General features: G+C 40.4%; 1 protein-coding gene across 1 annotated transcript in view; it reads left to right on the top strand.

Moving 5' to 3' along the window:
- Window positions 1-25,800, top strand: part of TRIM66 (tripartite motif containing 66) — a 65,597-nt gene that overhangs the window by 16,373 nt on the left and 23,424 nt on the right. Inside the window, exons 3-10 of the mRNA XM_067540409.1 lie at window positions 5,221-5,368; window positions 15,006-15,138; window positions 16,814-16,930; window positions 18,118-18,232; window positions 19,041-19,187; window positions 19,590-19,707; window positions 21,929-22,821; window positions 24,303-24,464. Of these exons, the coding sequence (XP_067396510.1) occupies window positions 5,221-5,368; window positions 15,006-15,138; window positions 16,814-16,930; window positions 18,118-18,232; window positions 19,041-19,187; window positions 19,590-19,707; window positions 21,929-22,821; window positions 24,303-24,464 (1,833 nt within the window). The remainder of the gene's footprint in view (window positions 1-5,220; window positions 5,369-15,005; window positions 15,139-16,813; window positions 16,931-18,117; window positions 18,233-19,040; window positions 19,188-19,589; window positions 19,708-21,928; window positions 22,822-24,302; window positions 24,465-25,800) is intronic.

Here is a 25,800-nt window from a genome sequence, read left to right as displayed (position 1 = left end):
TCGTGATTCAATTCATCTACCTTCTAGAGAGAGCCAGTGTCTGAAGGAAATCAAATGAATACATTTTTTAGTCTCTTCAAAGGCACTGGGATATTTCTCAGCTCTCCTGTAAGAAGATTTTTTCTTTTCTTGAGGCCCCTAGGACTCCAAAGAGCAATTCAAAAAGAAAACAATTCCCACAGGAGTGCAGGAATCCCCTAGGGGAAATGAAGAACCTTTCCAGCATCATTTTAAGATTGTTCCTTTTTTATAGATAGTCTGGTCTTATAACAATGAAGCCTTTTATAAAAGGAAAAATAGGAAAAAACCAGGGTCCAATCCTGCTGTCACTGAAGTCAGTGGATGTTTAGCCAGTGACTTCAGTGGGAGCAGCATAAGGCCCTCAACTTGTGTGGCTGCTGGAAAGACATAATTTGATGTCTAAAGTTGACACTTAATTACATGAGTGGCCTAACTGGGAGCTGTGTATTCTCATCACCTCTAAAATTCAGGCCCCATTATTAAGAGCCTATACAGGCATAATTAGGTACCTACATGGATTTAGGTTCCTGACTTTAGGCAGCTAAGTCTGAAAATTTTGACCACATCTGTTAACTGGCTTGAGCATCTCAGTCCAGCAGTGTAAATCTGGAGTAATTCTAGTGACTTATCAATGCAATATACATGATCTTAACCATAATGTTTCTTCAGTTTTGTTGCTGACTGTTCTTTTCCACTGTACAAATTGATTTATCTAAAAACCTTGCTGCTCTCTGTGTTCTGGACAAAAGAAAAATAAGGCCAAGAAATGTTGTGTGCACAGGGAGGTATTGATTTCAACTAGGGCAAAGCATACAACATATTTTCTCAGAGAAAGCATTTCCCTTTTGAATGTGCTTCAGCTTTGACTGGGAGAGTCTGCCTCTAGCACTGGTAGATAGTTTCCTTCCCATTTGTCCCTACATCTTCCTTGCTATACCTTCCATCAGTGGTGAAAATCAGATGATGACTTTTGTAATGTGGACATCTGTACACTGGGAATGGGATAAAGATCACCAATTGATTTTAGGTAGGTCACTGATTATCCATTCCATAGCCATAAAGACTTGAAAACTCCCATTGACTTCAGTGGGGCCAGGATTTCACCTGTGGGATGAAATTCTGCCTTTAAACTAAATTTGGCCCTCAGAAATTAAATAGAAAAAATGTTCACCTAATGTTAAGGCTGTAATTTAAAGTAAAAAGCCCAGGAAATTAAAAACTATGACTGGTCTTCATGCCTATTATATATGTATCTGCTCCAAAACCCATTGAAGTCAATAGAAGGCTTTCCATTGACTTCACTGGGCTTTGTATCAGGCCCTCAATGTTGAAAGCGCACTCTATGCTCTTCATTGAAACTAGTTATGAATTCTAACTAAACTGACACATTTATCAATTCCAAGCTCATCTGGCAACAGGAAAAGCACTGCATCAGGTTACTTTACTAATTATTATTATTAGTAGCAGTAGTATTCACATGTCACCCACAGCATGCTAGGCACTCTTCACGCATCCAGGAAGAATTTTGCATTACTATGGTTATTTGAAACTTGTGACAAAATTGCTGAGCCTGATGATGGTGAAGCTGGTTGTTTAGATGAGGCCAGACTAAACTGATAAACAATTAGCTATTAGTGCAAACAGCTTTCTGACTAGGTCTTTTGGGATGTCTCTGTGTGTATAGTGTATCATTTTAATAGCAGCAGCATGACTTCCTTAAAATAACTCAGTGTTCAGATTTCACAGTCGATAGATAATGCAGGAATCAAAGCACCCACCTCTCCTGCCATATTGAGGTGTTGCTTCACAGCAAATAACAATCCTTAATGGCTGTTCTAGATGGCATGATACATCACAAAGGAGATAATTTTCCAGGCAGTTTAATTAAGCATCAACTGTACTGATTTAAAGCCCATATCCTTCTCATATTTCTACGTCTGTCTGATGTTACCAGTTCAACAACATGTATATTATATAAATTGAGCTAGCTACTATCCAATTTTCCTCAGGGAATAGAAGCTGAATTCATCACTACTAGCATGTGGGTGTGTTGATGCTCTGATTTCAACGTTATGTGACCATTCAGTAAAACTACAGATTTTACTATATTTTTCCATGAGTACATCTATGTACAATACAGAGACACTTAAATGGTCCTATTGCCAAGGGCTAGGTTCTGAGTTTCAGTAAACCAATTATAAATCTGCAGTAATACCATTGAAATTGCTCCAGAATTACACTAGATAAATGAGATCAGACTCCGACCCATAGATTGTAAATTTTATTCACACATAATAAATAAGAGTTAATGGGCACATGTCAATAAATGATGTACAGAGGGTAATATCTACTGAAGCAGGATAGGGCAAAATATCTCCTGATAACAATGTGATTTTGGGGGAAAATCATGGCTCAGGTTAAAATATTTGCCTTTTTGCTTTGTGTCATGGATCCACAGGATCAGTGCTATGGCCCCAGCTTTGGAACAGTCTCTAGGAGGAACCTTTTCAGTGTGCCAGACCCCTGGTGGTCTCACTCTTCCTCTAGGATAAGCCATGAGGCTTCACCGCCTCCTTAGACTAGACCTGTGGGCCTTCAGTACTCCTGCTTCACACAGTAAGCTTCATTCAGCGAGTCCAATAAAGAGAGACTCCTGATGGAGAGTAGTATGCTCTTCAGGAATTAATGCACCATACCAGGCATTTGCAGCAATACTCACACAGCATTGCCAAAACAGTAGAGTTTATTTGTTAACTGTAACACAGCATAGGAAGTCCTTTGGCTGACACAGAGAACTGAAGGTTAAAGCATAGTCCATTCTGGTTAAGCCAAGCTGTAGCAAACCCCTTGGTTCAAACTCTGACTCTCTCTCCATCTGATTTCCTTAGTCAGACTCTGGGTGGGAGCCTTCACTCCTTCCAGCAGCTAATTCCTATCCCCTACCTCCTACATCTCCAGTCCTTTGATCTTGAGCTGGGGATTGTTGTTCAGCTTCCCTAAGGAGAGGCGGGGAGATCCATATCTCATTGCTAAGTGTCAATGTCCTGGTGATTGGATTTGCCATTGTCTTCCCAGAGGCTCCACCTATATAGAGATTAAGGCCCAGATAGCTAGGCAACATCCACACCTTTGTCCACCTGCCCAGAAAGCAAAGTCCCCTTCCACTCCCTGGGTAACAATGCAGTACATAGGGGAAACTGAGGCACAAACAGGACTCATAAATATTTTACAAAATATTCCCACTTCGTCACATCTATTCCCCCTTTGAGACCAAACTGAGCAAGGTCACTTTAACCAGTGTCCTGAGGAAGTTCAGAGCCACAAATTATATTCATAGATGCCACAGTGTCTTTCCCATCTTTTTGGCATCTGTCCTACTAGGCACTTCCAAGATTCTTACAGCACAGTTGCTATTCAATCAAACTTAAAGATTCCAATACACAGTTCAGAACAGTTTCACATCCTTCCTTAACTCTGGTCTGTTAAATGACACTAGCAGGTGCATATGAAGAGTTTTCATGCAACCCCACACTGTTTTGCCATCCTAATACCTTTGGGTTTGAAACTGGGATGGGGTCCTGCCACTATCTTGTCCCCCTTGTCTTTCAGGAAGTGAGGAGGGCAATACAGCCACATATCTCCATGGGTCAGCCATCTTGGCTGTGGCCTGGGGTGTCCTCCTCCTTAGGGTGAAGTAGGAAGTGATCCCTTGATCATTTGGTCTAAACCCAGCCATATCTCTGAAGCTCAGGTTTTCCAGGGTCTGGTGACACAGGGATACAAGGTGCTTCCACACACTGGCAGGCCCCCTCTGGAGTTGTGTCTCAACCCCAGGGCTGTGTGTATGCAAAGACCCCATTCCCCCTTTTGGGGTAACCTATTGCCTTCATCCCATGACAGTCCTCTCTCAGCTCTATCCTCACCTGGTGGGGCTTCAGGCTCTCTTGGTTAAGAGAAGCCACCATGGCCATGACCACGCTTTGACCAGGTGTCTGTGTTAGCATCAGAGGACTCCCAGCTTCTTTATTCTTCTCTGGGGCTTCTCTCACCCCTAGATAGAGCAAATGTGATTGGCAGTCCTCCTTCCTCACCCGTGTCTCCTCGCACTCACCTAGGGTCTGATGAAGGAAGTCAGACAGAGAGACAGAGCTTGAACCAAGTGGTTTACTACAGCTTGGCTGGGCTCTGGGATAACCAGAGCACACTATGCTTTAACTTTCAGTTCTCTGTGCTAACCCAAGGACTTTCTATGCTGTCTCCTAGTTGACCAAGAAAACTTATGGCTTTGACAATGCTGTGTGAGGTGACAATGCTGGATGAGGTGCATTAATCTCTGAAGAGTGTACAGTTCTCCATTAGGAGTCTGTCTCAGTTGGACTCACAAAGTGAAGCAAGAGTGCTGGAGGCCCAGAGGTCCAGTCAAAGGAGGTGGTGAAGCCATCATGACTTACCCTGGAGGAAGAGTGAGATTGCTAGGGGCCTGGCACACGGAAGGGGATCCCCCTAGAGACTGTTCCAAAGTGGGGCTATAGCACCGATCCTGTGGATTCATTACATTTGGTTAGGCGTGGTTAACCTTTTTTTTCATAGACTGGACAATGTTCTGTCATGTGCATAAAGGGACTTATGTAATTCCTGTGTCCTGATTTGTTTTCTTGTGTTTGACTCATCATTATCTGTAACATATAAATATAAAGGGCATGCAAGTGACCTCTTGCTCCCTGCAAGTACCGTTTTATTGAGAAGCAACTATCCCCACTCACTTCTTGCACTGAAATCAGGCAATTCTTAGTTCATTAGTTCATAGGTTTTTAGGACCAGAAGACCAGAACCATTATGATGATCTAGTCTGTCTTTCGGCATAGCACAGGCCATAGAATTTTGTCCGGTAATTCTGGTATCCAGCCTGTAACTACTTCTTCAGCAAGAGCGTATTAGAAAGACATGCAGCCTTGATTTAAACACTTCACGTGATGATCTTGTTCTCCTCTCTCTTGTAAATCAATAGAAATGCTATTGAAGTCGATTGAACACTAGTGTAAGAGAGAAAAGAATCAGGACCAGTGCTCACAGTTGGTGGAGTAACTAAGCTTCCAGGGTTTTGAATCAGTGTCTTAAATTTAGTGGTTCCTACAAGCTTATTGGAGGAGTTCTACATTTAATTATACTTGTATGTAATTGCACTTTTTTCCCCCCCAGAGCTGTTCCACATGTAAAGAGAAGAGACCAGCTCACACTCTGTGTACTAACTGCAATAAGTGGCTGTGCAGCACATGTACAGAGGAACACAGGCATGGCAAGGAAACTGGAGACCATTTCCTCTCTGTCCCTCTGAAGGGCTCTTCAGGTAGAAACATAAACTTTGACACTTTCTTTTTTGTTTTTTGGTTTTTTGTGTGTGTGGTAATTCAGCTGAAAACATTGGGCATCCACAGGTTCTGTTTTCTGGATACCATGCACTTTGCATGGTTGTGAATAAATGTTATGCATATAGTAAGTGGGGATTTGATAGATAAAACTCTACAGCTCCAAAGAGCTGACCCTGACCATCAGAGTCAATGCCACCCCACCCCACAGGGAGGATTGGGTGAGCTTGTGTTTCAGGGAGACACAATCCCTGTAAAAAGCCCTACCAGTGTGCAGGGATTTTGCAGGCTGTACAGTCCTTTAGGATCTTGTGGCCTGCCCCGAGAGTACACTTTCTGTGCACCTGCATGGACATGGCTCCTCCCTGTTGGGGTTATATGCCTCCAGGACACACCAGGGAAGCAATTGAAGTCAATTGCCCACCGCAGCACACTGATGGTATTTGGTCTGTGTAAGATAAAAGGAAGGGGAAAGCTCTTTTCACCCTTTCTTTCCCCCTGCATGCCTATGCAAGGGCCAGGCATAAAGGGACCCTGGACTATTATTCCAGTATCCAGGGATATTCAACCAGGTACATAAACTGAGGCCTAAGCCTTTTATCCTTGACCACCGAGTGGAGCCTATAACATAAGCCAGAAACTTTCCTTTTTGGCTCTGTCCTTAGATAAAATGTGAATGTTCTGCAGTCAGATACAATGGTGGGATGTCTCAGGGCATTTGTTATTAGAGGAGCTGAACTTTGCTTGGTGGTTCTTCTCATAGATAACTCTCTCATAACCAAATATGTGCCCTTGTGCTATATGTTCATCAGGAAAAGAAAGCACTTCCACTGGAAACTGAACAGTTTGGAACTCTTTTAACACTTCCAGGTTACAAATGCAAATTCTTCCATTGTCATGTCCCGTAGTCACTGAGCCTGATGGGGTTCCTTTCAGTGCTGCTTTTTAACCCAGAAGGATTTTTGTTACAGCATCTAGGGGCTTTTCTATGGACAAAGTTGCAATGGTTTAACTATTATTAGATATTATTTATATTGTAAAAGTATCTAGGAGCCCCAGTCATAGATCAAAAACACGGAACAAAAAGAGAGTCCCTGCCCCAAAGAACTTAAATGTGTGATGGAAAATTGATTAAGCAAAACTGGTACAAAAGGCTTTGTGGACATTTACATCAGTGTAAACCAGACTTATTAGAAGTGGGGCTGGTAGCTGCCCTATTAAGGTTACTAGTCACTTCCTCTTGTAAGACCCTGTGTTCAGTTGATTATAACTTTGCCAAACTTTAACTGCTCTGGCTGAAATGTTTCATGTTGGGAATCTGCTTCAAGCTGAATATTTTTGGAAAGTTTCAGTCAATAGGGTTCAGCCATTTCCAATAATGAGGCAAGGGAAAAATACACTGTTTTCCTATTTAAAAAAAATTCTGGCCACCTTAGAGAAGATCTAGCACTTCTGTGACTTGGAGCAGGAACTTTCTTTGAAAAACATGGTTTGCACATGTTCAGTAGAGATTTCAGTAAACAGTTTAGCAGCTAAAATCTCTGAAGGGTCCATGCGCAACGAGCATGCTCCATCTATATGTCCTATATGTGACTGGCCTATGCTTTTTTTATCCCCACCGAGCAACTGAGCATTCTCCAGCCCAAGGCTACTGGGTCGAAGCTGAAAGCTGTAATTGTAGGTCCAGGCCAGGGTGGGAAACTTGGCTTTCCTGTGTTTTCAATGACAACTCTGCTGGTGCCCAGGCAGCATAGAGGAGGAAGCTGCTTGACAAGAATGCAGAGGGGACAAGAGCTGGACCAGAGGGAAGGGAAAGGAATAGATGGGGGCAAGGAGCCATGTGAGATTGACATTGAATGTGAGGGTAGGGAAGAGATAAACTGGGAGTTGGAGGGGAAGAGGAGATTGGGACATGTTCAGCAAGGAGACTGGGGCAGGGAGACAGTGAGGGAAATGGGTGAGGTGAATACTGATTGGATGAGAAAGTAAGGGCAGTGGGATACAGGGACTGACTGCACAAGGAGACTGAGAACCAGGTGAGAGAGGAAAGAAGACAAATCTGACAAGGAGCTAGTGCCTGGGGGAAGAACTGGGACTTAGCTGGACAAAGAGATTGGGACTGGAATGAGACTCAGAAGGCATGGAGATTGGGACTGAGTATGCAAGTAGACTGGAACTGGTCTGAGGATTTAGAGGTGAGGAAGAGACAAGACGGGCAGAGTCAGATGGGAGGGAATGACACACAAGGGGTCAAGCTTTGGGGTAATAGAAGAGGCTGTGATCACCGTAGCATGCTCCCCTCCAGAGCCTGGAATGAAACCCAAAATTTCTGAGTCTCATCATTCTGCTGTCAGCAAATATCTGTAAAACTCACTGGCAGAGTGTGTGTCTCGTCCTCCTGTAATGCTGGTCTGCAGGGAGGATGATGACCTACTATTGCTATTAATTACTCCCTTAGCTCTAGCGGCAGAGGTCTTGGAGTAGATCTGGTTCCAACTGTGCTGATGAACCATCTGGGTATCAATATGAATTTCTGGGGTTTTTTCAGTTTGCTTTTTTTTAAGACCTAGGAAATAGCTTGTGTGCAATGTTAAAAGAACATTAAAGTTGCAAAGGCAAGCAATCAAAGGTTAGGAAGTTGTATTTCAGTAGGAAGCTGTTATCTGTATCTGTTATCATTTGTTGCAGAATTGGAAGGCGGATAGTGAATGAGGCAGGGGATGGCAGGAAGTGAAAAGAGGGTCTCATGGTTTAGGCAGTTGAATGCTACCCTGAAGGATTGGATTCCATACCTGCCTCTGTCAGAGTTCCGGTGTGATGCAATCATGTCACTTACATCAGACTTTTCACAGGTGGTCACTATTTGTGTGTACCTCATTTTCTGCGTGCCTGATTTGAGACTCTGGAGTCCGATTTGCAGAAGTGCTGAGTGCTCACAGCTGCAACAGAAATCAATGAAAGCTGTGCTTTGAACATATAAAGTGCTTTAAAAATGCAAAGTACTCTAAAAAATCAGGTTCTAGTCATCTCAACTTGGACACCCAAAATTAGCAGACCTTTTGGACCTTAATTTCTCAGTGCCTCAGTTTCCCATCTGTAAAGTGATGATAATACCCCCCTCATTTCACCAGGGTGTTGTGAAGATAAATGCATTAATATTTGTGAAGCTCTCTGATATTATAGCGATGAGCACCATAGAAATGCCCATGAGGAAATTAATAATTCTGTCTTCAGAACAGGGTTTGAATAGTGTGCTGTAAATAAGGCCTGGAGCCACACGCTGAACAATGAGGATAAATTATAGAAAAAGGTGCTCATTAACTGAGCACTGTCAATTCTGTACAATGAAGGAGGCGCAGGGGTCCTGTGGAAAAACTAGTATGTGATCATATAATTAAAGTTTGTATCATACTGCATATGCACAAGGGGGCCTAATTAAAGTTGCACATATACATTAATTCCTAACTTTTGAATTTGTGACTGCAACTTAATATTCTTTTAATGGAGTTTTGTGTGTGAAATATCTATTTAGCTTAAGTTGATCAGGAACAAATTAAGCTAAACTGAAATAAGCTATTCATAAACTGTGATAAGCGTTTTGCTGTAGGATTTTGCACCGGTTTAACTAAACTGATTTAAATTCACACCTTAGGTTAAACCAGTGCATCTTTCTCATGTATGGTTTTGTGTGTGTCAGAGAGACTGAGCAGAAGACAAGAGTGAAAGGCAGAAAGTGGCACACAGAGGAGTCCCAAAAGACCACATCTAAGTGCATTTTAGAACATGTTGCGCGCAATCACTTTAGCTACGGGAGAAAGAGAAGACAGAAGCAAGGAAGAAGCATAAATGAAGACTGTTCTTTGAAATGTTTCTTTTTTCTTGCAGAGTTTGTATAGAACTCAATCCTTTACTCTTTGTATTGGCAAAACTCACCTAAAAGTTAAATGGAGTTTATCTGTGTAAGATATACAGGTTAGGGCACTTAATATTAGAGCTATTGATCAGTTACCAGATGGTAGAGGAAGGAAAAGGAAGCTTTATAAGAACAGGTCAAAAATAAAACAGCGTATAAAATGTTTTTAAAATTACGTCTGACCCCAAGCAAGGAAATGGTTGGCTGTTTTCTGAGCATAAAGCAAAAATAAAACAGCACGTTAAATTAAACTTCTATTACACAACATAAAACAGCCTGTTGTAAGAACATAAGAATGGCCATACTGAATAGCCAACATCCTGTCTTATATTAGTGGCCGATGCCAGATGTTTCAGAGGGAATGAATAGAACAGCGCACTTTATCGAGTGATTCATTACCTGTCGTCCAATCCCATGTTCTGGCAGTCAAAGATTTAGGAACACCCAGATCATGGAATTGAATCCATGACATTTTTAGCTAATATCCACTGATGAACTTATCATCCAGGAACTTATCTAATTCTTTTTTTGAACCCATTTATACTTTGGCCTTCACAGTGTCCATGGCACTGAGTTCCACAGGTTGACTATGCATTGTATGAAGAAGTATTTCCTTTTGTCTGTTTTAAACCTGCTGCCTATTAATTTCATTGGGTGACCTCTGGTTCTTGCATTATGTGAAGGGGTAAATAACACTTCCTTATTCATTTTCTCCACAGTATTCATGATTTTATAGACCTATATCATAACCCCCTTAGTCCTCTTTTTTCTGTGCTCATTTGTTTTTCTCTAGCTATGAGGGAATCGGAACAGCACAGGAAGGCTCTAGTGGGTGATCTTTGAGGTATTTTTTGCTGCTGTGTTCCTGTTATTGTCACTGATATATCAGGACCATCCCAATATTAGGGGCTTTGTCTTATATATGCAACTATACCCCCCCCCACCTGCCAAAAAAAGTATTCACCCTTGCTATCTGGTCACTCTAGGGCAGTGATTTTCAACCTGTAGTCCATGGACTCATGAGAGTCCAAAGACTATGTCTAAGGGGTCCATGAAAGGTTGTCATTACCATAGAACAGTAGTTTTCAACCTGTGGTCCGTGGATCCCTGGGGATCTGCAAACTATGTCTAAAATTTCCAAAGGGGTCCGCACCTCCATTCAAAATATTTTAGGGTCTGCAAATGAAAAACCAAAGGATGAGCCCTCCTTTTTAATGGCTGTGTATAAAAAAACATACATTTACTACTGGCCATAGTTTGTTTCTCCCTTTTCTTTCTGTTCTGTTCTTTCTTTGGACACAGTTGGCTTGTACAGTGTTTTCCTGTTAGCTGACCTATTTATGGAGCTGCTATAAAGAATTTCCAACACCAGTGTGATACCTGGCTATAACATTGCTGGTTATAAATATAAAGTGAAACTGCAATGTGGCTGATAGTTGGGGCATATCATGGACTTGGACAGGAAAGTTTTTTATTTAACATTGAGTGAAGAAGGGAGCCGAGAGGGCCAAGAGTATTTTTTTCATAGGCTGATTTTTGTTGATAGTTTGAAAAAAAAATTTTTTTCTTGGATCTGTGGCTACCAAATGCATAAACTTTATTGAAATCTGTTCACAGAATTAATGTAATAAACATAGGAGGATACCAAGATAGGCACTGAAAATGTGAAAGAAGATTTATTACAACATAAGAAGCTATATGAAGATATGTCTGTCTTAAGAGAGAAAACTCTGAAGAAGTCATTTACTTGGGGGCTTTGCATTGATACCAGGCAAACCCCATGATGTTCAAAGTTTTGTGAAAACTATAACCTGTTTTCCCCTCTGATTCCAGCCCAGTTTTTTTTCAGAGGAGATTCAATTTTTAGTGAAAATTATTTCGAAGCTAAGTGGAAATCTGTGCTATTAATTGGGATAGAAGAACGTCTCACACCCAAAAGTTAGGCTAGCACCATACGAATACCCTGTAAGCATTTCATGTACTGTATTTATTGCTTCATTGGATTTTTTTTCTCTCTGCCATGCTCTGCTCTTTTTTTGTCTCTCCAACATGGACATGCATTCACATGTAATTGGTTCAAGTCAAATTTTAAACCTATGAAGTTTGAAGATGGATGTTATTAGGCAAGATGATTCTGCCCATTCCTAATTGACATCCCAGGTCTTCAAATGCCAGAACGTTCAAGCTACCCTTCTAGTATCACAGGGTAGGTCTACGCTGCAATTAAAAATCCGCAGCTGGCCCGTGCCAGCTGACTCAGTCTTGCAGGGCTTGGGCTAAGGTGCTGTTTAATTGCAGTGTAGATGTTCAGGCTCCGGCTGCAGCCTGGGCTCTAGCCTGCGAAGTGGGAGGGTCCCGGTGCTTGGGCTGCAGCCTTAGCCCAAACATCTACACCTCAATGAAACAGCCTCTTAGCGTGAGCTCTGTGAGCCCAAGTCAGCTAGCACAGTTTTTAGTTGCAGTGCAGACAGATCCACAGAGATCCAACTGTGTTATATCTGTTTGAGATAAGGACAGTGACTGTGTACAGGTCCTGGAAGTGGTGATCCAAAATGGTGAAAGTGTGTTCATCTTTGTTTTGTAATAAGGAATTTAAAACCCGCCAATTTTAAGCTCCTGTGAATTAGATAGTTATTTTCTTCATCTGTTTCAAAACTCACATTCTGAAGGAAAGTGATGGTAGTACCAGTACTTAAGGCAAATGATTCCCTACTGTTGCTGAGATGATGCTCAATAAGCTGACTTGGATAGTGAGAGCTATGATTCCCACCTCTAAAAGAGGAGCCGTTGTCCTTGTTTAGACATGTACTCATGAATTGTTCAACTTGTTTCAAACATGGAGAGCATAATTTTGCACTGGGAATAAAAATAAGTGTAGAATGCCAGCAGTGTAATGAGAGTGCCAATTGGCACCTGATCTGTTTATTGAGCCCTGGGAGTTACTAGAGTGAGGTGGCTTTGAATCTGTGTGATTATAGCTGACAAGGGTATCTCCCTAGTTTCCCTCTGAAAAGTGGCTGTCTTTTAAATCTGACATCATACTGAAAAAACATTGATTTCTTTGGAATGATTTAAATCATCAGTAGGCTACAAATCCTTCAGAGGGAGAAAGCAAAGTAGAAGCTTTTACTCTTTGATTATAAATAAGACTGCTTCATTGTACTTGGACCAGTTTGACCTTAAAAAACTGTTCCCGCTATAAACAGAGCTATTTGCATTGTACTCAAAATCCAGACAGCAGGGGTAGCCTTGGTCCTGTACTTTCACAACATAGCCATCCTGCCTCTCAAAAGCCTTCTTGGGAGATGGGACACAGAACATCTCTGGATGTTTTTCAGATTATGAAAAGTCTGGTACAGATTATGTTGCTCTCTGCATTTGGTACACTGCTCTGGTAAGGTAGAAGGAAATCACTCTTGAACATCTCACTGCTTGATTTTTGCAGAGTTGGGTTTTTAATGCATAAGCTGGAGTTTGCACTGAAACTAGAGATGCATTGAAAACATTGGACTGTGAATTCAAATGTAAAGCATGAGTTCTTTCTTGGATGTAGAAGACTATTAGGAGAAAGATGAATAAAATTTAGGTTCAACTTCCATTTTTTTTAATAATACTGTTTATAACATTTTACATAGTGATAATGCAGAACAAAAATGTCAGATAATTACATGTCCATCAAAAATAAAACGTGACTCCATAATTAATAATGCATCAAAATGTAAAATATGCAATGCTGTTACATACAAATCTTGATCTAATACATTGTACAAATTATCTTATTACACATTAAATCCAGAATGGGAATAAAGACAACTTTGAATTTTGAGGAAGTAAATTAACCTAAACATCAATATTGAGAATATAGACTTGAAATCTAGCCAAGAAGGCATAAGATACTAACTGCTCAGATTCATGTTGTCCTGAGAGGCAGGGAATGGATTCTATCCATCCATACTTTTATTCCAAGTGTCAGAAACAAGAAGGGCCTCACTGTCAGCAAATCTCATGAGTCTATTGTGCCTTTTATATCCTGACTTTGAAACTAGCATTAAGTGACTGAATTAGAACAGGGACTAACGTGGTTGATGCATGTATATAATTTTGTATATAAATATGTATTCAAAATGGTCTTGAACCAAAATCTGCACTTCTCAGTTTGGAAATAGTTTGGCTCACCTGAGGAAAAACAGATATGTATTCTACAGTACTTCACAGAGAGACTCAGCTTTGAACAGAGTGGTATATTTTAGCATATGTAAGCACAACGAGCTAGGGATCGGCTTGAGGTGGCAAGAGTTCATTCTTTCTGATTGGTCCTTCTTTTTTCCTCACTGTGAAACAAAAATGTCACCAGCTTCAAGACAAATGTGACTTATTAGAACACGTTGGTTCAAAGTTGCTAGTCCATCTCTGGCTTCTTCCTGTGATTTAACAGCACAAAGGCTTATTCACAGTATCTGTCACTGGTCTATTGTACACTGTTTTTTTTCTTGTCAAATTAGTGTTGTTGGCATTATTATGCTCTGATAGATAAGCCAAAGTGTGGAAGAAAGGAAGTAGTATTATCCCCACTTTTATAAATAGGGAACTGCACAATATTAATCTAGTATTGGTAACTTCAGTGAAGTTTTCAAGAGATGGTGACAGCACAGGACACAGTCTCCACAAGCGTGTCCCTTTGGGGATATGATTATGTGCTAAGCCCTAAACTGGGTCTCCACAGATGAGTGTGTGTTCTGTAAACTGCTTTTGCCCTATTACGAACTAGTGATGGGTGAACCTTAAAATGTTTGGTGTGTGGGTTAAGTTACATATCTCAAGTCTGAACACTTATCTGAAGCCTCTGGGATTCAAGAAAACAGCTTCTGAGTTTTCAACACAGATGTACTTGTGAGCGTATAATTCCAGAAAGGGGGTTTGTTACTCTGGCTTCACCATCCTTATGAGTTTTCTCTCTCCTTGCTCTCATGCTCTTTTTCTCGTCTCATGCACTCTTTCTAAGGCAATTCCACCACATGTGGAGGAAGGCATGTCTAGACTGTATACGAGCAACCCTCCCACTTTACAGTTCCACTGTGCATTGCTTATCATTCCTGTTTAGGAAATAATGCTTACCCGGTTTTAGTGCACAGGAGCAGGTGCAGTAACCACAAGCTGTTGAAGTTTATGTAATGTTGCACTTGAACACGGAAGCCAAACATGCATGTGGAGAAAACCCCACAGACACCTTTTTAGGAATAAACAATCTTCTTGCTTCTGACTTTGGATTCATTTAGCATATTTATTTTACTGCATGTTACAACAGTTTCTTTGCTATAGGATCAGTATTGCCAACTTCAAGCAGTCAAAAATCATGAATCAGCCCCCTAAAATCATGAGATTTTTAAGACAATTACAATTTGGGCTCTTTTTTCTTTGCCATCTGGTTTCTGAACTCTTAGGTTGCACTCAGGTCATGTTTTCAAGCTTCGCTCTGCAGCTATAAAGGCTTAGAAATTTACTTTTTAAAAGAAAATGAAAGTTAAGTTTCTCATGTAAGTATCACGTGACTCCAGGAACTGGGGCTTTAAGAACAAACATCAATATTTGGAATAAAATCATGAGAGTTGGCAACACTGCAATACGTAAAATGCAAAACCAAGGCAGCTTTGCTGTGCCACAGCTGCAGTTAGTGTTTAGTGACTCCATTGTCTTATATTCTCCAGGAACTGAAGGGGGAGCAAATGAGTTTTCCCTGTTTTGTCCAATACACAGTCAAGAGAGCCTTAAACTGTTTTGTGAGACCTGTGATGTCCTTACTTGCCGCAACTGCCTTCTGACAGAACACAAGGAACACAGGTACCAAACATTAATTGCTTATTGACATTTATATAATCCTCACCTAAAAATGTAGTTAACTTAGCATTGAGGTTGCACAGCTGCATTCCCTATAATTAAAAGCCAAGGAAATCACAGGTTAATACAACTTTAACAGGCATGCCAAACTCAATTCACATGCCTTGCACCCAAACAACTTAATATCCAGACACGCTCACAGACTCTGCAGTTCCAGTATCTAACCAACCACAATGTGCACATCCAGATCCTCACAATCAAACTCAAACCTGAATTCTGGCCTTGCCATGGTTCAGATATCTCCCCAATAAGCATACTTTTATTTAGAGTCTATAATGAGTTATTTGTACTGACAAAGAATTCTGAGGTCAACATTGTAAGTTGACTGTGATTGTGAGGAGGGGAGTATGCGCTCGTGGGAAGTTATGTCAAAATTGAAAGGGAGATGTTTATGAGGTGAATCTGTGACTCTTTGGGTAGTAATGTGTGGGATAGCAGTGGGTGGTTGAGCCCTGCGTGGGACTATTCTTTAATCCTGCTCCCATCCAACCCTGCTATTAGGGCAGTGGGTCCTGTGGGACTCACAGGATCACAGTCCCACTGCGGGGCTCTAGTGGGTGATGGATGGGATACAGAGGTATTGGATATGGGGGGGATATAGAAGGTTTGTGATGGGAAGGGAAGATTGGAGTAGGGCATGGGCTTTGAAAGGAAGCAGAAGAATATGGTAGGGGAGTAAATGTGGGTAGTAAAAATGACATATCTGTGTTACTACGGCTTATGTTTGTGCAGACAGTCTGGGTATTTAGGTGGCAGATGTGATGTGCACGTGCAAATACAGGCCGGGTGCTTTTTGAGCTTTTGGTGCACAATTTTGGATGCTCAGATCCCAGTAAGATCAGATTGAGGTCCCTTTGAAATTTTTCTTGAAATATTTGTTTCTCATCAATTCAGTTCAGCAGCTCAGTTGTGAGCTAGTAACATGTTCTGTGAGGTTTGTGTAGCACAAAGATTTTTTTTTTTTTTCAAATTAGCAAAGAATATTTTTTTTAAATAAATCCATAAGAGATGCAATCCCGTCTTCTCTGACTGTCTGTGGTGTATCCTTAGTTGCTCATCTTCAACATAGATTGATCTCAACTATGTTTTTATCTAGGGCTGAGGCACATGCACTTAGGGCATGACCATCTATGAACCTTTGTACAGAGGAGAGGAAGGGTGCAAGGACCCATGTAAGAGCCATGCACAGTTGGAATCTCTGTGCTTGGGGGAGCATAGGGATCGTTCCTTTCCAAATCCATTGTGGTGGTGGTGGGGGTTCATGGCACTCCAGAGGCTGTGGAGGAAAACCCATTGCTCTGTACACCCTATATGTTGGCCAGCAGAGCTTGTTGGCTACATAGAGAGAAGTAGTAAACTGAACCCAATAAAAAAGAGTGTAGCAGCAGGTGGAATGTAACAAAGGGCAGATTCCTTTGGGGCAGGTGCAGCTCCCAGTGTGTCCTGGTAGGCACAACTGAGCTTTTAATTCTATTCTGATCTATTATTAATCTGCTAAGTGCCAACAATGCCTTATTTTAACCTAGTAAAGAAGGAAAAATATTTAGGGAAGACTTGATGAATGACTAATTTGTGAACAGAAGAGGAAACCATATGAAAACTGACCCTCTTTTCCCAGGTTCATGCATCTTGAAGAGGCTTTGCAAAATCAGAGAGTTATCCTAGAAAATGTAACAGCCAAAGTGGAAGAGAGAAAAACTGGGATGCAGGTCTCAGCTAAACAGATTGAAGACAGGTAACTTGTACGTGAAAGGAGATATTCAGGAAAAATGCTATTTTAGCTAAAACACAGTTCACCAGTGGTAACTAAAGATGCTAATTTTTTTTCTTTAAAAGTATAAAATAATAGGGAGATTAAATATTTCAAATATACATATGCAGTCAAGCAGTTAAAGACATGAACTAATGGTATAACAGTAGAAGGCAGTTCATTACATGCACTGGTTTTCAGTTACTTATGCTGGATTTGTTTGCTGTCAGTCCAATTAAAAGAAAAATTGAGATTAGTTTCAAAACCTCAAACCCATATAAATCTATCTATACTGTAGTATGAAGTCATTAGACATTAATTTTTCTGAAAATAAATTAAACATATTTAATTTAGACTATTGTTTTTCTTTATTTTGCCTCTCTGTTGTGAGCTGTCCAGCTGAACCACGTGAGGGGCTCTTGTATGCAGAAGGTAGAAGTAGTTTTCTCTGTTCCCTAGGGAGAAGAGTAAAAAATGGAAAATAGTCTTAGGCTTGGATCTTTTGGTTTTTTATCAGTGTATGTCAGTAAACGTTGATTTCATGGTACACACAAAAACCCAAACCCAAAAATTTTCATCGATGATAACTGAAATTTACAGATAAGCAAAATAAGAAAAATGCTGCTTGAGAACTTATGAGAGTTTGATTTAATATTTACTTTGTACATTTTGACAGGTGATGTTGGCAATTTGTGTTTTATTGGTTATAAAGGTTTAACTTATTGAATCTCAGTGTCTGCTGTCATTAAATAACTATTGTCGGTCCACTCCATAATTTCCTGGAACTGTGAAAATTTAAATGGATGAACATTTTTTAAAATGCTTATAAACCATAGTTTTGTGCAACTGTGAAAATTTAAATTGACAAAATAAAAATGCTTTAAAATAAACATCGATATTATCCATCAAAATTATAAAAATAAAATTGAATTCTGCCAAGCTTAAATATTCTTGACTTGTATATGAAGAAATTTTGGAAGACCAGTGGGAAAGTGTTTGAGAGCCTGATCCAACTGGGGAATCTTTTCAATAGCTTCAGTGGAAGGTAGCTCAGGCCCTGAGTCCTTTATCAATTCTCCAATCTGTTCTTCTTGTAATTAATAACTATCAAATGCTAAATAAATGGAGTTTGCTGATTGGTTCATGAACATGTATTTATACCTTCCCCACAGGTTATTTGAAGTAAAACATTTGCACAGAAAAGTGGAAAATCAGATCAAAATGGCCAAGATGGTTTTGATGAATGAAATCAATAAACGAACAAATGCCCTTCTAGAGCAACTTGAGGTAAGTGAGAATGATACCATTGGTACTGAAAAACCTGTTTAGCAAAGGAGTTTTTCTGACATCACCTTGGCAAGTTAAATCCTTACCCCGTCCAGAAGAAAGAATACATCCTGTGAAAGTTACAGTTACAGAGAAAGTTAAGTTCTCGGTTTGGAGAGAAAAAAAATATTTTCTAAACTTAAAATGGGATCACAGTCAGAAAAGTAACTATGAAAAAATGGCTTATTATTTGCTCCTTATGGAACAGCCACATTTTCATATGTGGTTGCAACGGCTGTGCCTACAAAATGCCTGGCACCCAGAGATGCCCTTAAATCTATTGCCACTGACTTCCTGTTTTCATGTACCAATGTGGAGTTTGCACAGGCACGTGTTGCACTGTCCTTTGAATATTAGACTCTCTGGTCCACATTCTAGAAAATGGGCTGCAATGTTGGGTGCTTCAGTTTTCAGACATTTTGACACCATCTCTGTGCCTGTCTGTCTATGACACCAATAGGATTGTTTCTGAGCTTAATGCCGAGCATGTGCTTAAATGCTTTGTTCGATCAGGGCCAGAGTACTCAGCCCTTTGCAGGATTGAACTCCAGTCCATTCTTATGAAACTTGGAAGTGTCTGTTACATAAGAAGGGAAGCTATCTGTTAGCTCTGCTGTCTGGTTCTGCTTGACGGTTTAAAGAGGTTCCAAATTTTCAGCAAGTGCTCATCCAGCCAATGCCTTTCATGAGACAAACTGACTGTATGTAGTAAGTATATCTGAATGATGGCTAAAGTGATGCAGAATATGCTATTTCTCATTTTTCCCAGAGAAATACTAGCGAGAGGAAACAGAAGTTGGAGCAACAACTTCAAGGCATCATGGTTTTAAACAGGCAATTTGAACATGTGCAGAACTTTATCAACTGGGCAGTGTGCAGCAAAAACAGCATTCCATTCCTCTTCAGTAAGGAACTGGTAAGAGTAATACTCACTGTCTGAGAGAGGAAATTATGCAGTGGCACAATGACTGACGATTCAGAAGGGTAACTGAATTAGGACAACAGTGAATCAGAAAGAAATGGGTGGGAGAAGCCTTGTGAACCTGGCTTGAATTGTGCTGGAGCCACACGTTGAGACGGTGCAAGGGAAAGCTAGATTCAGAACGGGGCTCTTGTTGTCTGCAAATAAAAATGAATAGAAAATATATTGTGTAGCACAAAATATATCTGGAGTGGAGGTTGGAGGAGCTTTGTAGAATAATAGGCCAAATTCATTCCTGGTCAATGACTATTTTAAGGATTTAACATTCCTTCAACATTAAACTATCATGATTTTAAATCCACTGGATAAAACAATGATCCTTTAATTTCTCATCAGATTGTGTTTCAGATACAGCACTTGCTGGAGACAAATTGTAACACAGAAGCAGGGCCTCCCTGGAAGATCAGATTCACTTGGGACCCTTCCTTCTGGACTAAACAACTGTCCAATTTAGGTAAGAAAAATACAATATGATGATGATTTTCGTTTAGATATATGCTGGCAAAGTGCTCAAAGCTGTACAATATACACAGATAAAGAAAACCCCTACGTCAGAGAGCTTTCCTGAGCTTAGTTAAGAAATTGTATAGGGCATGATAGTGTAAAATACAGTGGTTCATTAAGCCTTATTTCATTATCATGGGGCACTTCAAAGCAGCTGAACAGCTGTACATACTAAGTATGATTACACTGTGATGTATAACATATCAGCTGACCAAGAAAAGAGCATTTGAATGGCTCTGTAGATGTAAAGAACTTAGACTGAATAGTATGCTATAGAACATCATTAATAGTAAAATCCCTTTTAAAACATGAGGCACCCATGTGATAAGTGTTGACTTAGTTAAATAAGGACAAATTCACGACAAATTCATGACAAAATAGGACCCTTTTGGTTTTGCGGTAATAGCAGGTAGTAAACCATGCAATTATTACTTTGGCTTTGTGAAGAGTGGCAGAGAATGTTTTTGTGTAAATTTCACCAATTATGATCAGAAAACTGAACAGCTAATAGACATATAACTCAGAGGAGTAAAAGATATAGGAAGACGTTACAGATTTTTAGGAACATTCATTTACCTTACTTTATAATGATGTTATAATATACAGAATACAATGACATAGCAAGCTGTTTGTGTGCTTTATTATGTATAGACAAGGTGGGTATGATTATATCTTACATGGACATTACAGGACACCCTAATAACAGGTATAACCTCACCCACATTGTCTCTCTCATATCCTGGGACCCGTACAGCTAGAACAACACTTCAAACAACTTATTATGCAATGACAATTTAATTGCAAGCTGTTTTCTATGTGACTCTGTCGTTACTATTTGAAAGTTTATTATGAATAGGAAAAAAAGAAGGGTAAGTGATGGGCCTGTCAATTCCTGAAACTTTGATTAAGATGTGTATTAGAGTACAATAAACAAAACCCAAACCTCATATTGTAAGTTAAACTCTGTAGATGCCTTTGTTATTCATATAGTATATTTGATTGAACATAACTGAAAGACATACATTGTAGTAACACTCACTGCCAAATTCAAGCCAAGAAGTTTATCTTTGCATGTTTTATGCCAAATACTGTTCTGAACAAACTGATCCCACATCCTCCCTAGCAAGTGGCCCTAAAGTCAGCCTAGCCAGCCAGTGAAGGATTTGCTGGGTGGAAAAGAGCCAGTGCAGCAAGTCCTGCACCATTCCCTCCTATCTTTCACAGAGTGGACTTGGCTGGGACATCCCTATGTTCCAATGATCCTCTGGTGCTGGAATGGCCTGGAGGCTGGACCAATGCCTGGCACAGTCAGGATTGGTAGGCACAAAGGTGGCTTAAAGACAACTTTGTTCCCCCAATCTAAGCTGCAGTGGATACATAAGACATGAACCTTAGGATCTGGCCTGTTGTATATCTATTTATATAATACATATGCAGACATTTAATCTTGTGCCTTCCACCTGTTAGAAATGTGCTGGTTGCAATGAGTTTTTCCAGTAATCCAGTTCAGTCTTGTGATCTAAAAGGTCACTCTTTATCCCATTTTAAGGCATTTAACACTAGACTGCATAAAGCACTGGAAAATATACTGTAGGGAATAATCCTATGTTTGGAGAGGGCTTGACAAGATCCTCATAGGTCATGTCTGCCTTTGTCTTCTATGATTTCATGATTATCTTCTACATGACATCCATCCAATTTATTTGTCTTACTTTCATTCTGAAAACAAATGCTCAGTGTGCCCATGTTTATGGATGAGAACATATGTTTATACTTTAATAAAATATGGTAGCTTTGGTTACATCCATCAGCTAATATAATGGGAATTGAATGGTAATTTTTCAAAGCAGTGACTGATGTTGTAACCATGGGCCCCACTAACATCAGGGGGTGTTTTGTGTGATTTAAAATCATTCAAAATTCTTAGAAAATGCATCCTTGGTGGTTTTATTCAGTGGAAAAAAATAGAAGAAAATGAGAAGTTATCCTGAAAAGCTTTTAAAGCAGGATGTGAGTCATTTCAAAATTGCACCTAAGACAAAGAAATTGCCTTTGTTTAATTTACTACCGTACGGGTTAACTCTATGATTTGTTAAGATCCCAGTTCATTGGCTAGGGACAAGTTAAAGTAGCAGTTTATTGTAGCGAAAGTAATTTTACTGGTTTCACAGGTAGCTTAACAATGGAAGGTGGACACACTCCTCATTCAGATGTCCCAACCTATGGAAATGTGCACGGATTACAGACATCATTGTATCATGGACAACATTCGCCAGCACCACAGCTTGAGGCTATTCATAATCAGTCACATCAGTTTCCACCTTCTGTTCAGTCTCCTACACCAGTGTGTTGCTCCCATTGCCTCAACATTCCTCACATGAATAAGGGTCAGCGTCCTCAGCAAAATGTGAGCCATCATCAGAATTTTAGACAACCTCTTGAAATGCAGCAGCAGCCACCCCAGCATTTCCCACTGCAATACAGCATTCAGCAGCATGAAAAAGAGCAGAGGTGCACACCTCAGCCTTTGACAATAATGCAGCCTTGTCTAGAGCAGCAATCCTGTTCAGAGCAGGATAATGCATCTGTGAGGATGGGAAAACATTTGCCAGCTCAACAGCCACAGCAGACCACACATCCGGTTTACACTGTCCCACCACAAGATATTCAGCAGGTTCACACCAGCCCTGCGCAACAGTTGCACACACAGCCTGCTTTGCAAACTCCCACTGTGCAAGTGCAGCTTGGTCATCTTCAGAAGCTGAAGCTTAACCACGTGCAGCAGCAGCCACCACAGCCGCCGCTGCCTCCCACATCAAGTCAGAATGAAAACACCCACGAGCAAGTCATACAACAGAGTTTGGACATAATGCACCACCAGTTGGAACTGGAAGAAATGAAAAAGGATTTGGAGCTTCTCCTTCAGGCTCAAGGGCAACCAAGCTTGCAGCTGAATCAGGCCAAACAGCCTCAGCACGTTCAGCAAACCATTGTTGGACAGATAAACTACATAGTGAGGCAACCAGCCCCAGTTCAGCAGCAGATCCAAGATGAAGCGCAACAAGTAAGTTCTCCAGAGCACTCTCTCCCCTTTCACTGCAGTTAGCCAGCACTGGCTCAGAGCTTGAGACTGAGATTATAGAGGTAGACATTCAGTATTGTTAACCAAGTTACTGTAAACTCAACGGCTCTGATAGCTGCTTTAGTTGCAAAGCATAATTCAGGTCAGTTTTGAGATTTTATTTTTTGGAATATGCTAATTAAATGTATGGAAATCACTTTTCACTGCCATTTTGTTTTTGTTAAAACTTAAACAACTATTTACAGTACAAGTTATTTTCTTCTTGTTGTGTACGTTTGTGTAACAGTAGGGGCTCAAGGCTTCAAATGAGATCAGGTCCCTGTTGTGCTAGGTGCTGTTACATACCCAGCAAGAAGCAGTTCCTGTCCCAAAGATCTTACCTTCTAAATAGTCAAGACAGACAAAGTGAGAGAAAATTAGTGTTATCCCCATTTTACAGATGGGGAACTGAGGGACAGAGGGATTATATGACTGCTGAGGTCACATAGGAAGTCTGTAGTGGAGCTGGGAACAGATCCCCGATTTCCCGAGTCCCAGTCCAGAGCCTTAACCACAAAACCACCCTACCTTTGTTTTGCTACATAATATCAGTAAATGACAGTGTCACCTAGATAAGTTAAGGGAATAAAGCAGAGTCAAAGCACTATAGGTTATGGGTTACACTAAGTGTACGTTCCCTTTTAGCTGATTTTTCCAGAGTACATCCAGCAGGAGACCACACAAGGGAGATTTCCATTTCCTTTCCGCCACTTGAACAGTGGAAAGAGAGCAGAGTAGAGACAGGAATCTGGTTCTTTATTCTTCCAATTATTTTCCTCTCTATTAGTAGTTGCTGTTGTTATTGCAACCCATATTTCTAATGTTCCCATCACCATAGAACCTGAGTGTGCATTACATTAGTTAATAATACACTAGAACGCTATAAAATGAGCCTCTCCTTTCCTCCCTCAGTCAGACAATATAATTAAAGTATAGAACTGTGCCTGGTGGTGGCCATTTTGACCATTGGCTAATGTGACTGAGAGCTTCCCAGAACCCATTAGGCAAAAGCCTGCACAAAGAATGGCTCTTGCAATGCACTCAAAAAGTAGTGGGAGCTCAGGAAGATTTCCCATAGAAATGAATTCCACAGTCATGATTCTTTCACTATGTAAATTCTGTCCATCTTCCAAAGTGCCCACATCGGTTTTAGCCATCATTTTAGATAGTCTGTGGGAACAGATGGATCTTAGACCATTCAAGCTAGATTATGTACAGGATTTTTCCCATAATATACTATGAGGGAGACATCTGTCTGTCTGTCTGTCTCTCTCTCAGGTTATTTTGAGTGCCTTTAAAACAAGTGTTGTTTTAGAGAATTTTCATTGTTTTAATATTTCACATACTGTGTGCTGCTGATATCTTGCTATGATTTACTGGATTTGAGTTCCTGGAAGCATTGAAATTTTATCTTTTCATCATAGGTTTGTGAGGATTCTGTTGAACTAGAAAGCGAAAAGCCAGTGCTTCCTCTTGATAAAAATGTTATTCCACCTCTGTCACAGCCATTAGCTGAAGAAACCACTGTCAGCAGTCACACCCCAGAGAGCACTTTGCAACACCCCTCTTTGAATCCAGTGAGGAAGGTACACAGAGCTTTTCAAAATCCTTTTAAAGAGAAAATGTGCTTGTATAGTATTGAATGTCATGTGACACTTCTACTGGTGTTCACATCCAAACTGAAGGATTCAAATGCCTGGCTTCTGTTCTGACAGCGCAATGGCCTGCAAGTAACCAGACAATTTTCAAAGATGGTTACAGCTACTGCCCTTCCGCTCCCTTTATCCTATCCCTCTTTATTTACTTTATGTATTATGATGAATGTGGCATTTTGGTATATTTGTGGTATTTGGAAAAAATAATAAAAATTATAAATAAAAAAAGATGGTGGCGCCTAACATAGTTTGCATCCACCTCTAACATGGTTACAAGCCAGGTTACAATCATGACCAGTAATTTTGCTATAAACTATCTATGGCCTGGAGGCGTCTAAGATGGCTGTTAAAAATATAAATAAATACAGCTCTAACTCAGCAAGGTACTGCTATAGTAGTTGCCAAGCAGCATCATGGAATCATGTCTGGCAATCAACCTTGGAAATGGTTGCATAATTGTTGCTAGTGTTATTTATAAACTACTGTAGAGTGCCTTTGGCCTGGTCTACACTACAGCATTAAGTTGACATAAGCTGCCCTGCATCAACCTAGTGGTGGAAGTGTCTTCACTTATATTTGGCTCCCGCCAACATAAGTGCCTCTTTATTCTGATTTAGCATCATCATCTCCTCAAGTGACGTAGAGTCATGGTCGAGGTAATTAGGTCAACGCAGTGTCAGTGTAGACACTGTGTTGCATATGTCAACTGTTACTGGCTTTCAGGAGGTGTCCCACAATGCTCCACACTGACAGTACAATTGATACATGCACTCCTTGACACAAGGAGTCAAGTGTGCACACACCAACGATTTAATAACTGCAGTGGCCGTATACTGACGTAATTTAGGTCAACATAATTTTGTAGTATAAACATGGCCTTAGTGTGACCTAAGGAAAGAAAAGGGGGAAGAAGGGAATTGATAGATGAAAGGGACATAATTGTCTAATACACCAGTTTTCATTTTCTTTCTCATGTGTTTAAGCAGAAAAATAGTGGTCTCTTATAGTTCTAAACATTTTATGCATGTGCTAGAGCCACAACTTGAAATCCCTGACCCGAAGGGAGCCCCTGATCACTAGAGAAATGTATAGGCAGAAAATTTCTGATATTTATTAAATTAAATGGGAACTCTACAACTGTTTAACTTCCAGAGGCTTATTTAATGTATATTGAGAAGCTGTCGTCTTCTCTAGAGCTGAACAGGAAACTTCTGTCAGGAAATGAGGTTTCCTGAAGTGCCCAATTAGCTGTGAATTGGTACAGTAG

Source organism: Emydura macquarii, unplaced genomic scaffold (genome assembly GCF_026122565.2).
Source record: "Emydura macquarii macquarii isolate MOO-44397 ecotype Brisbane River unplaced genomic scaffold, CSIRO-AGI_Emac_v2 contig_587, whole genome shotgun sequence".
NCBI classification, from domain to species: Eukaryota; Metazoa; Chordata; order Testudines; family Chelidae; genus Emydura; species Emydura macquarii.
The sequence above is the reverse complement of the archived record's forward strand: the minus strand, read 5'-3'. Positions and strand labels throughout refer to the sequence as shown.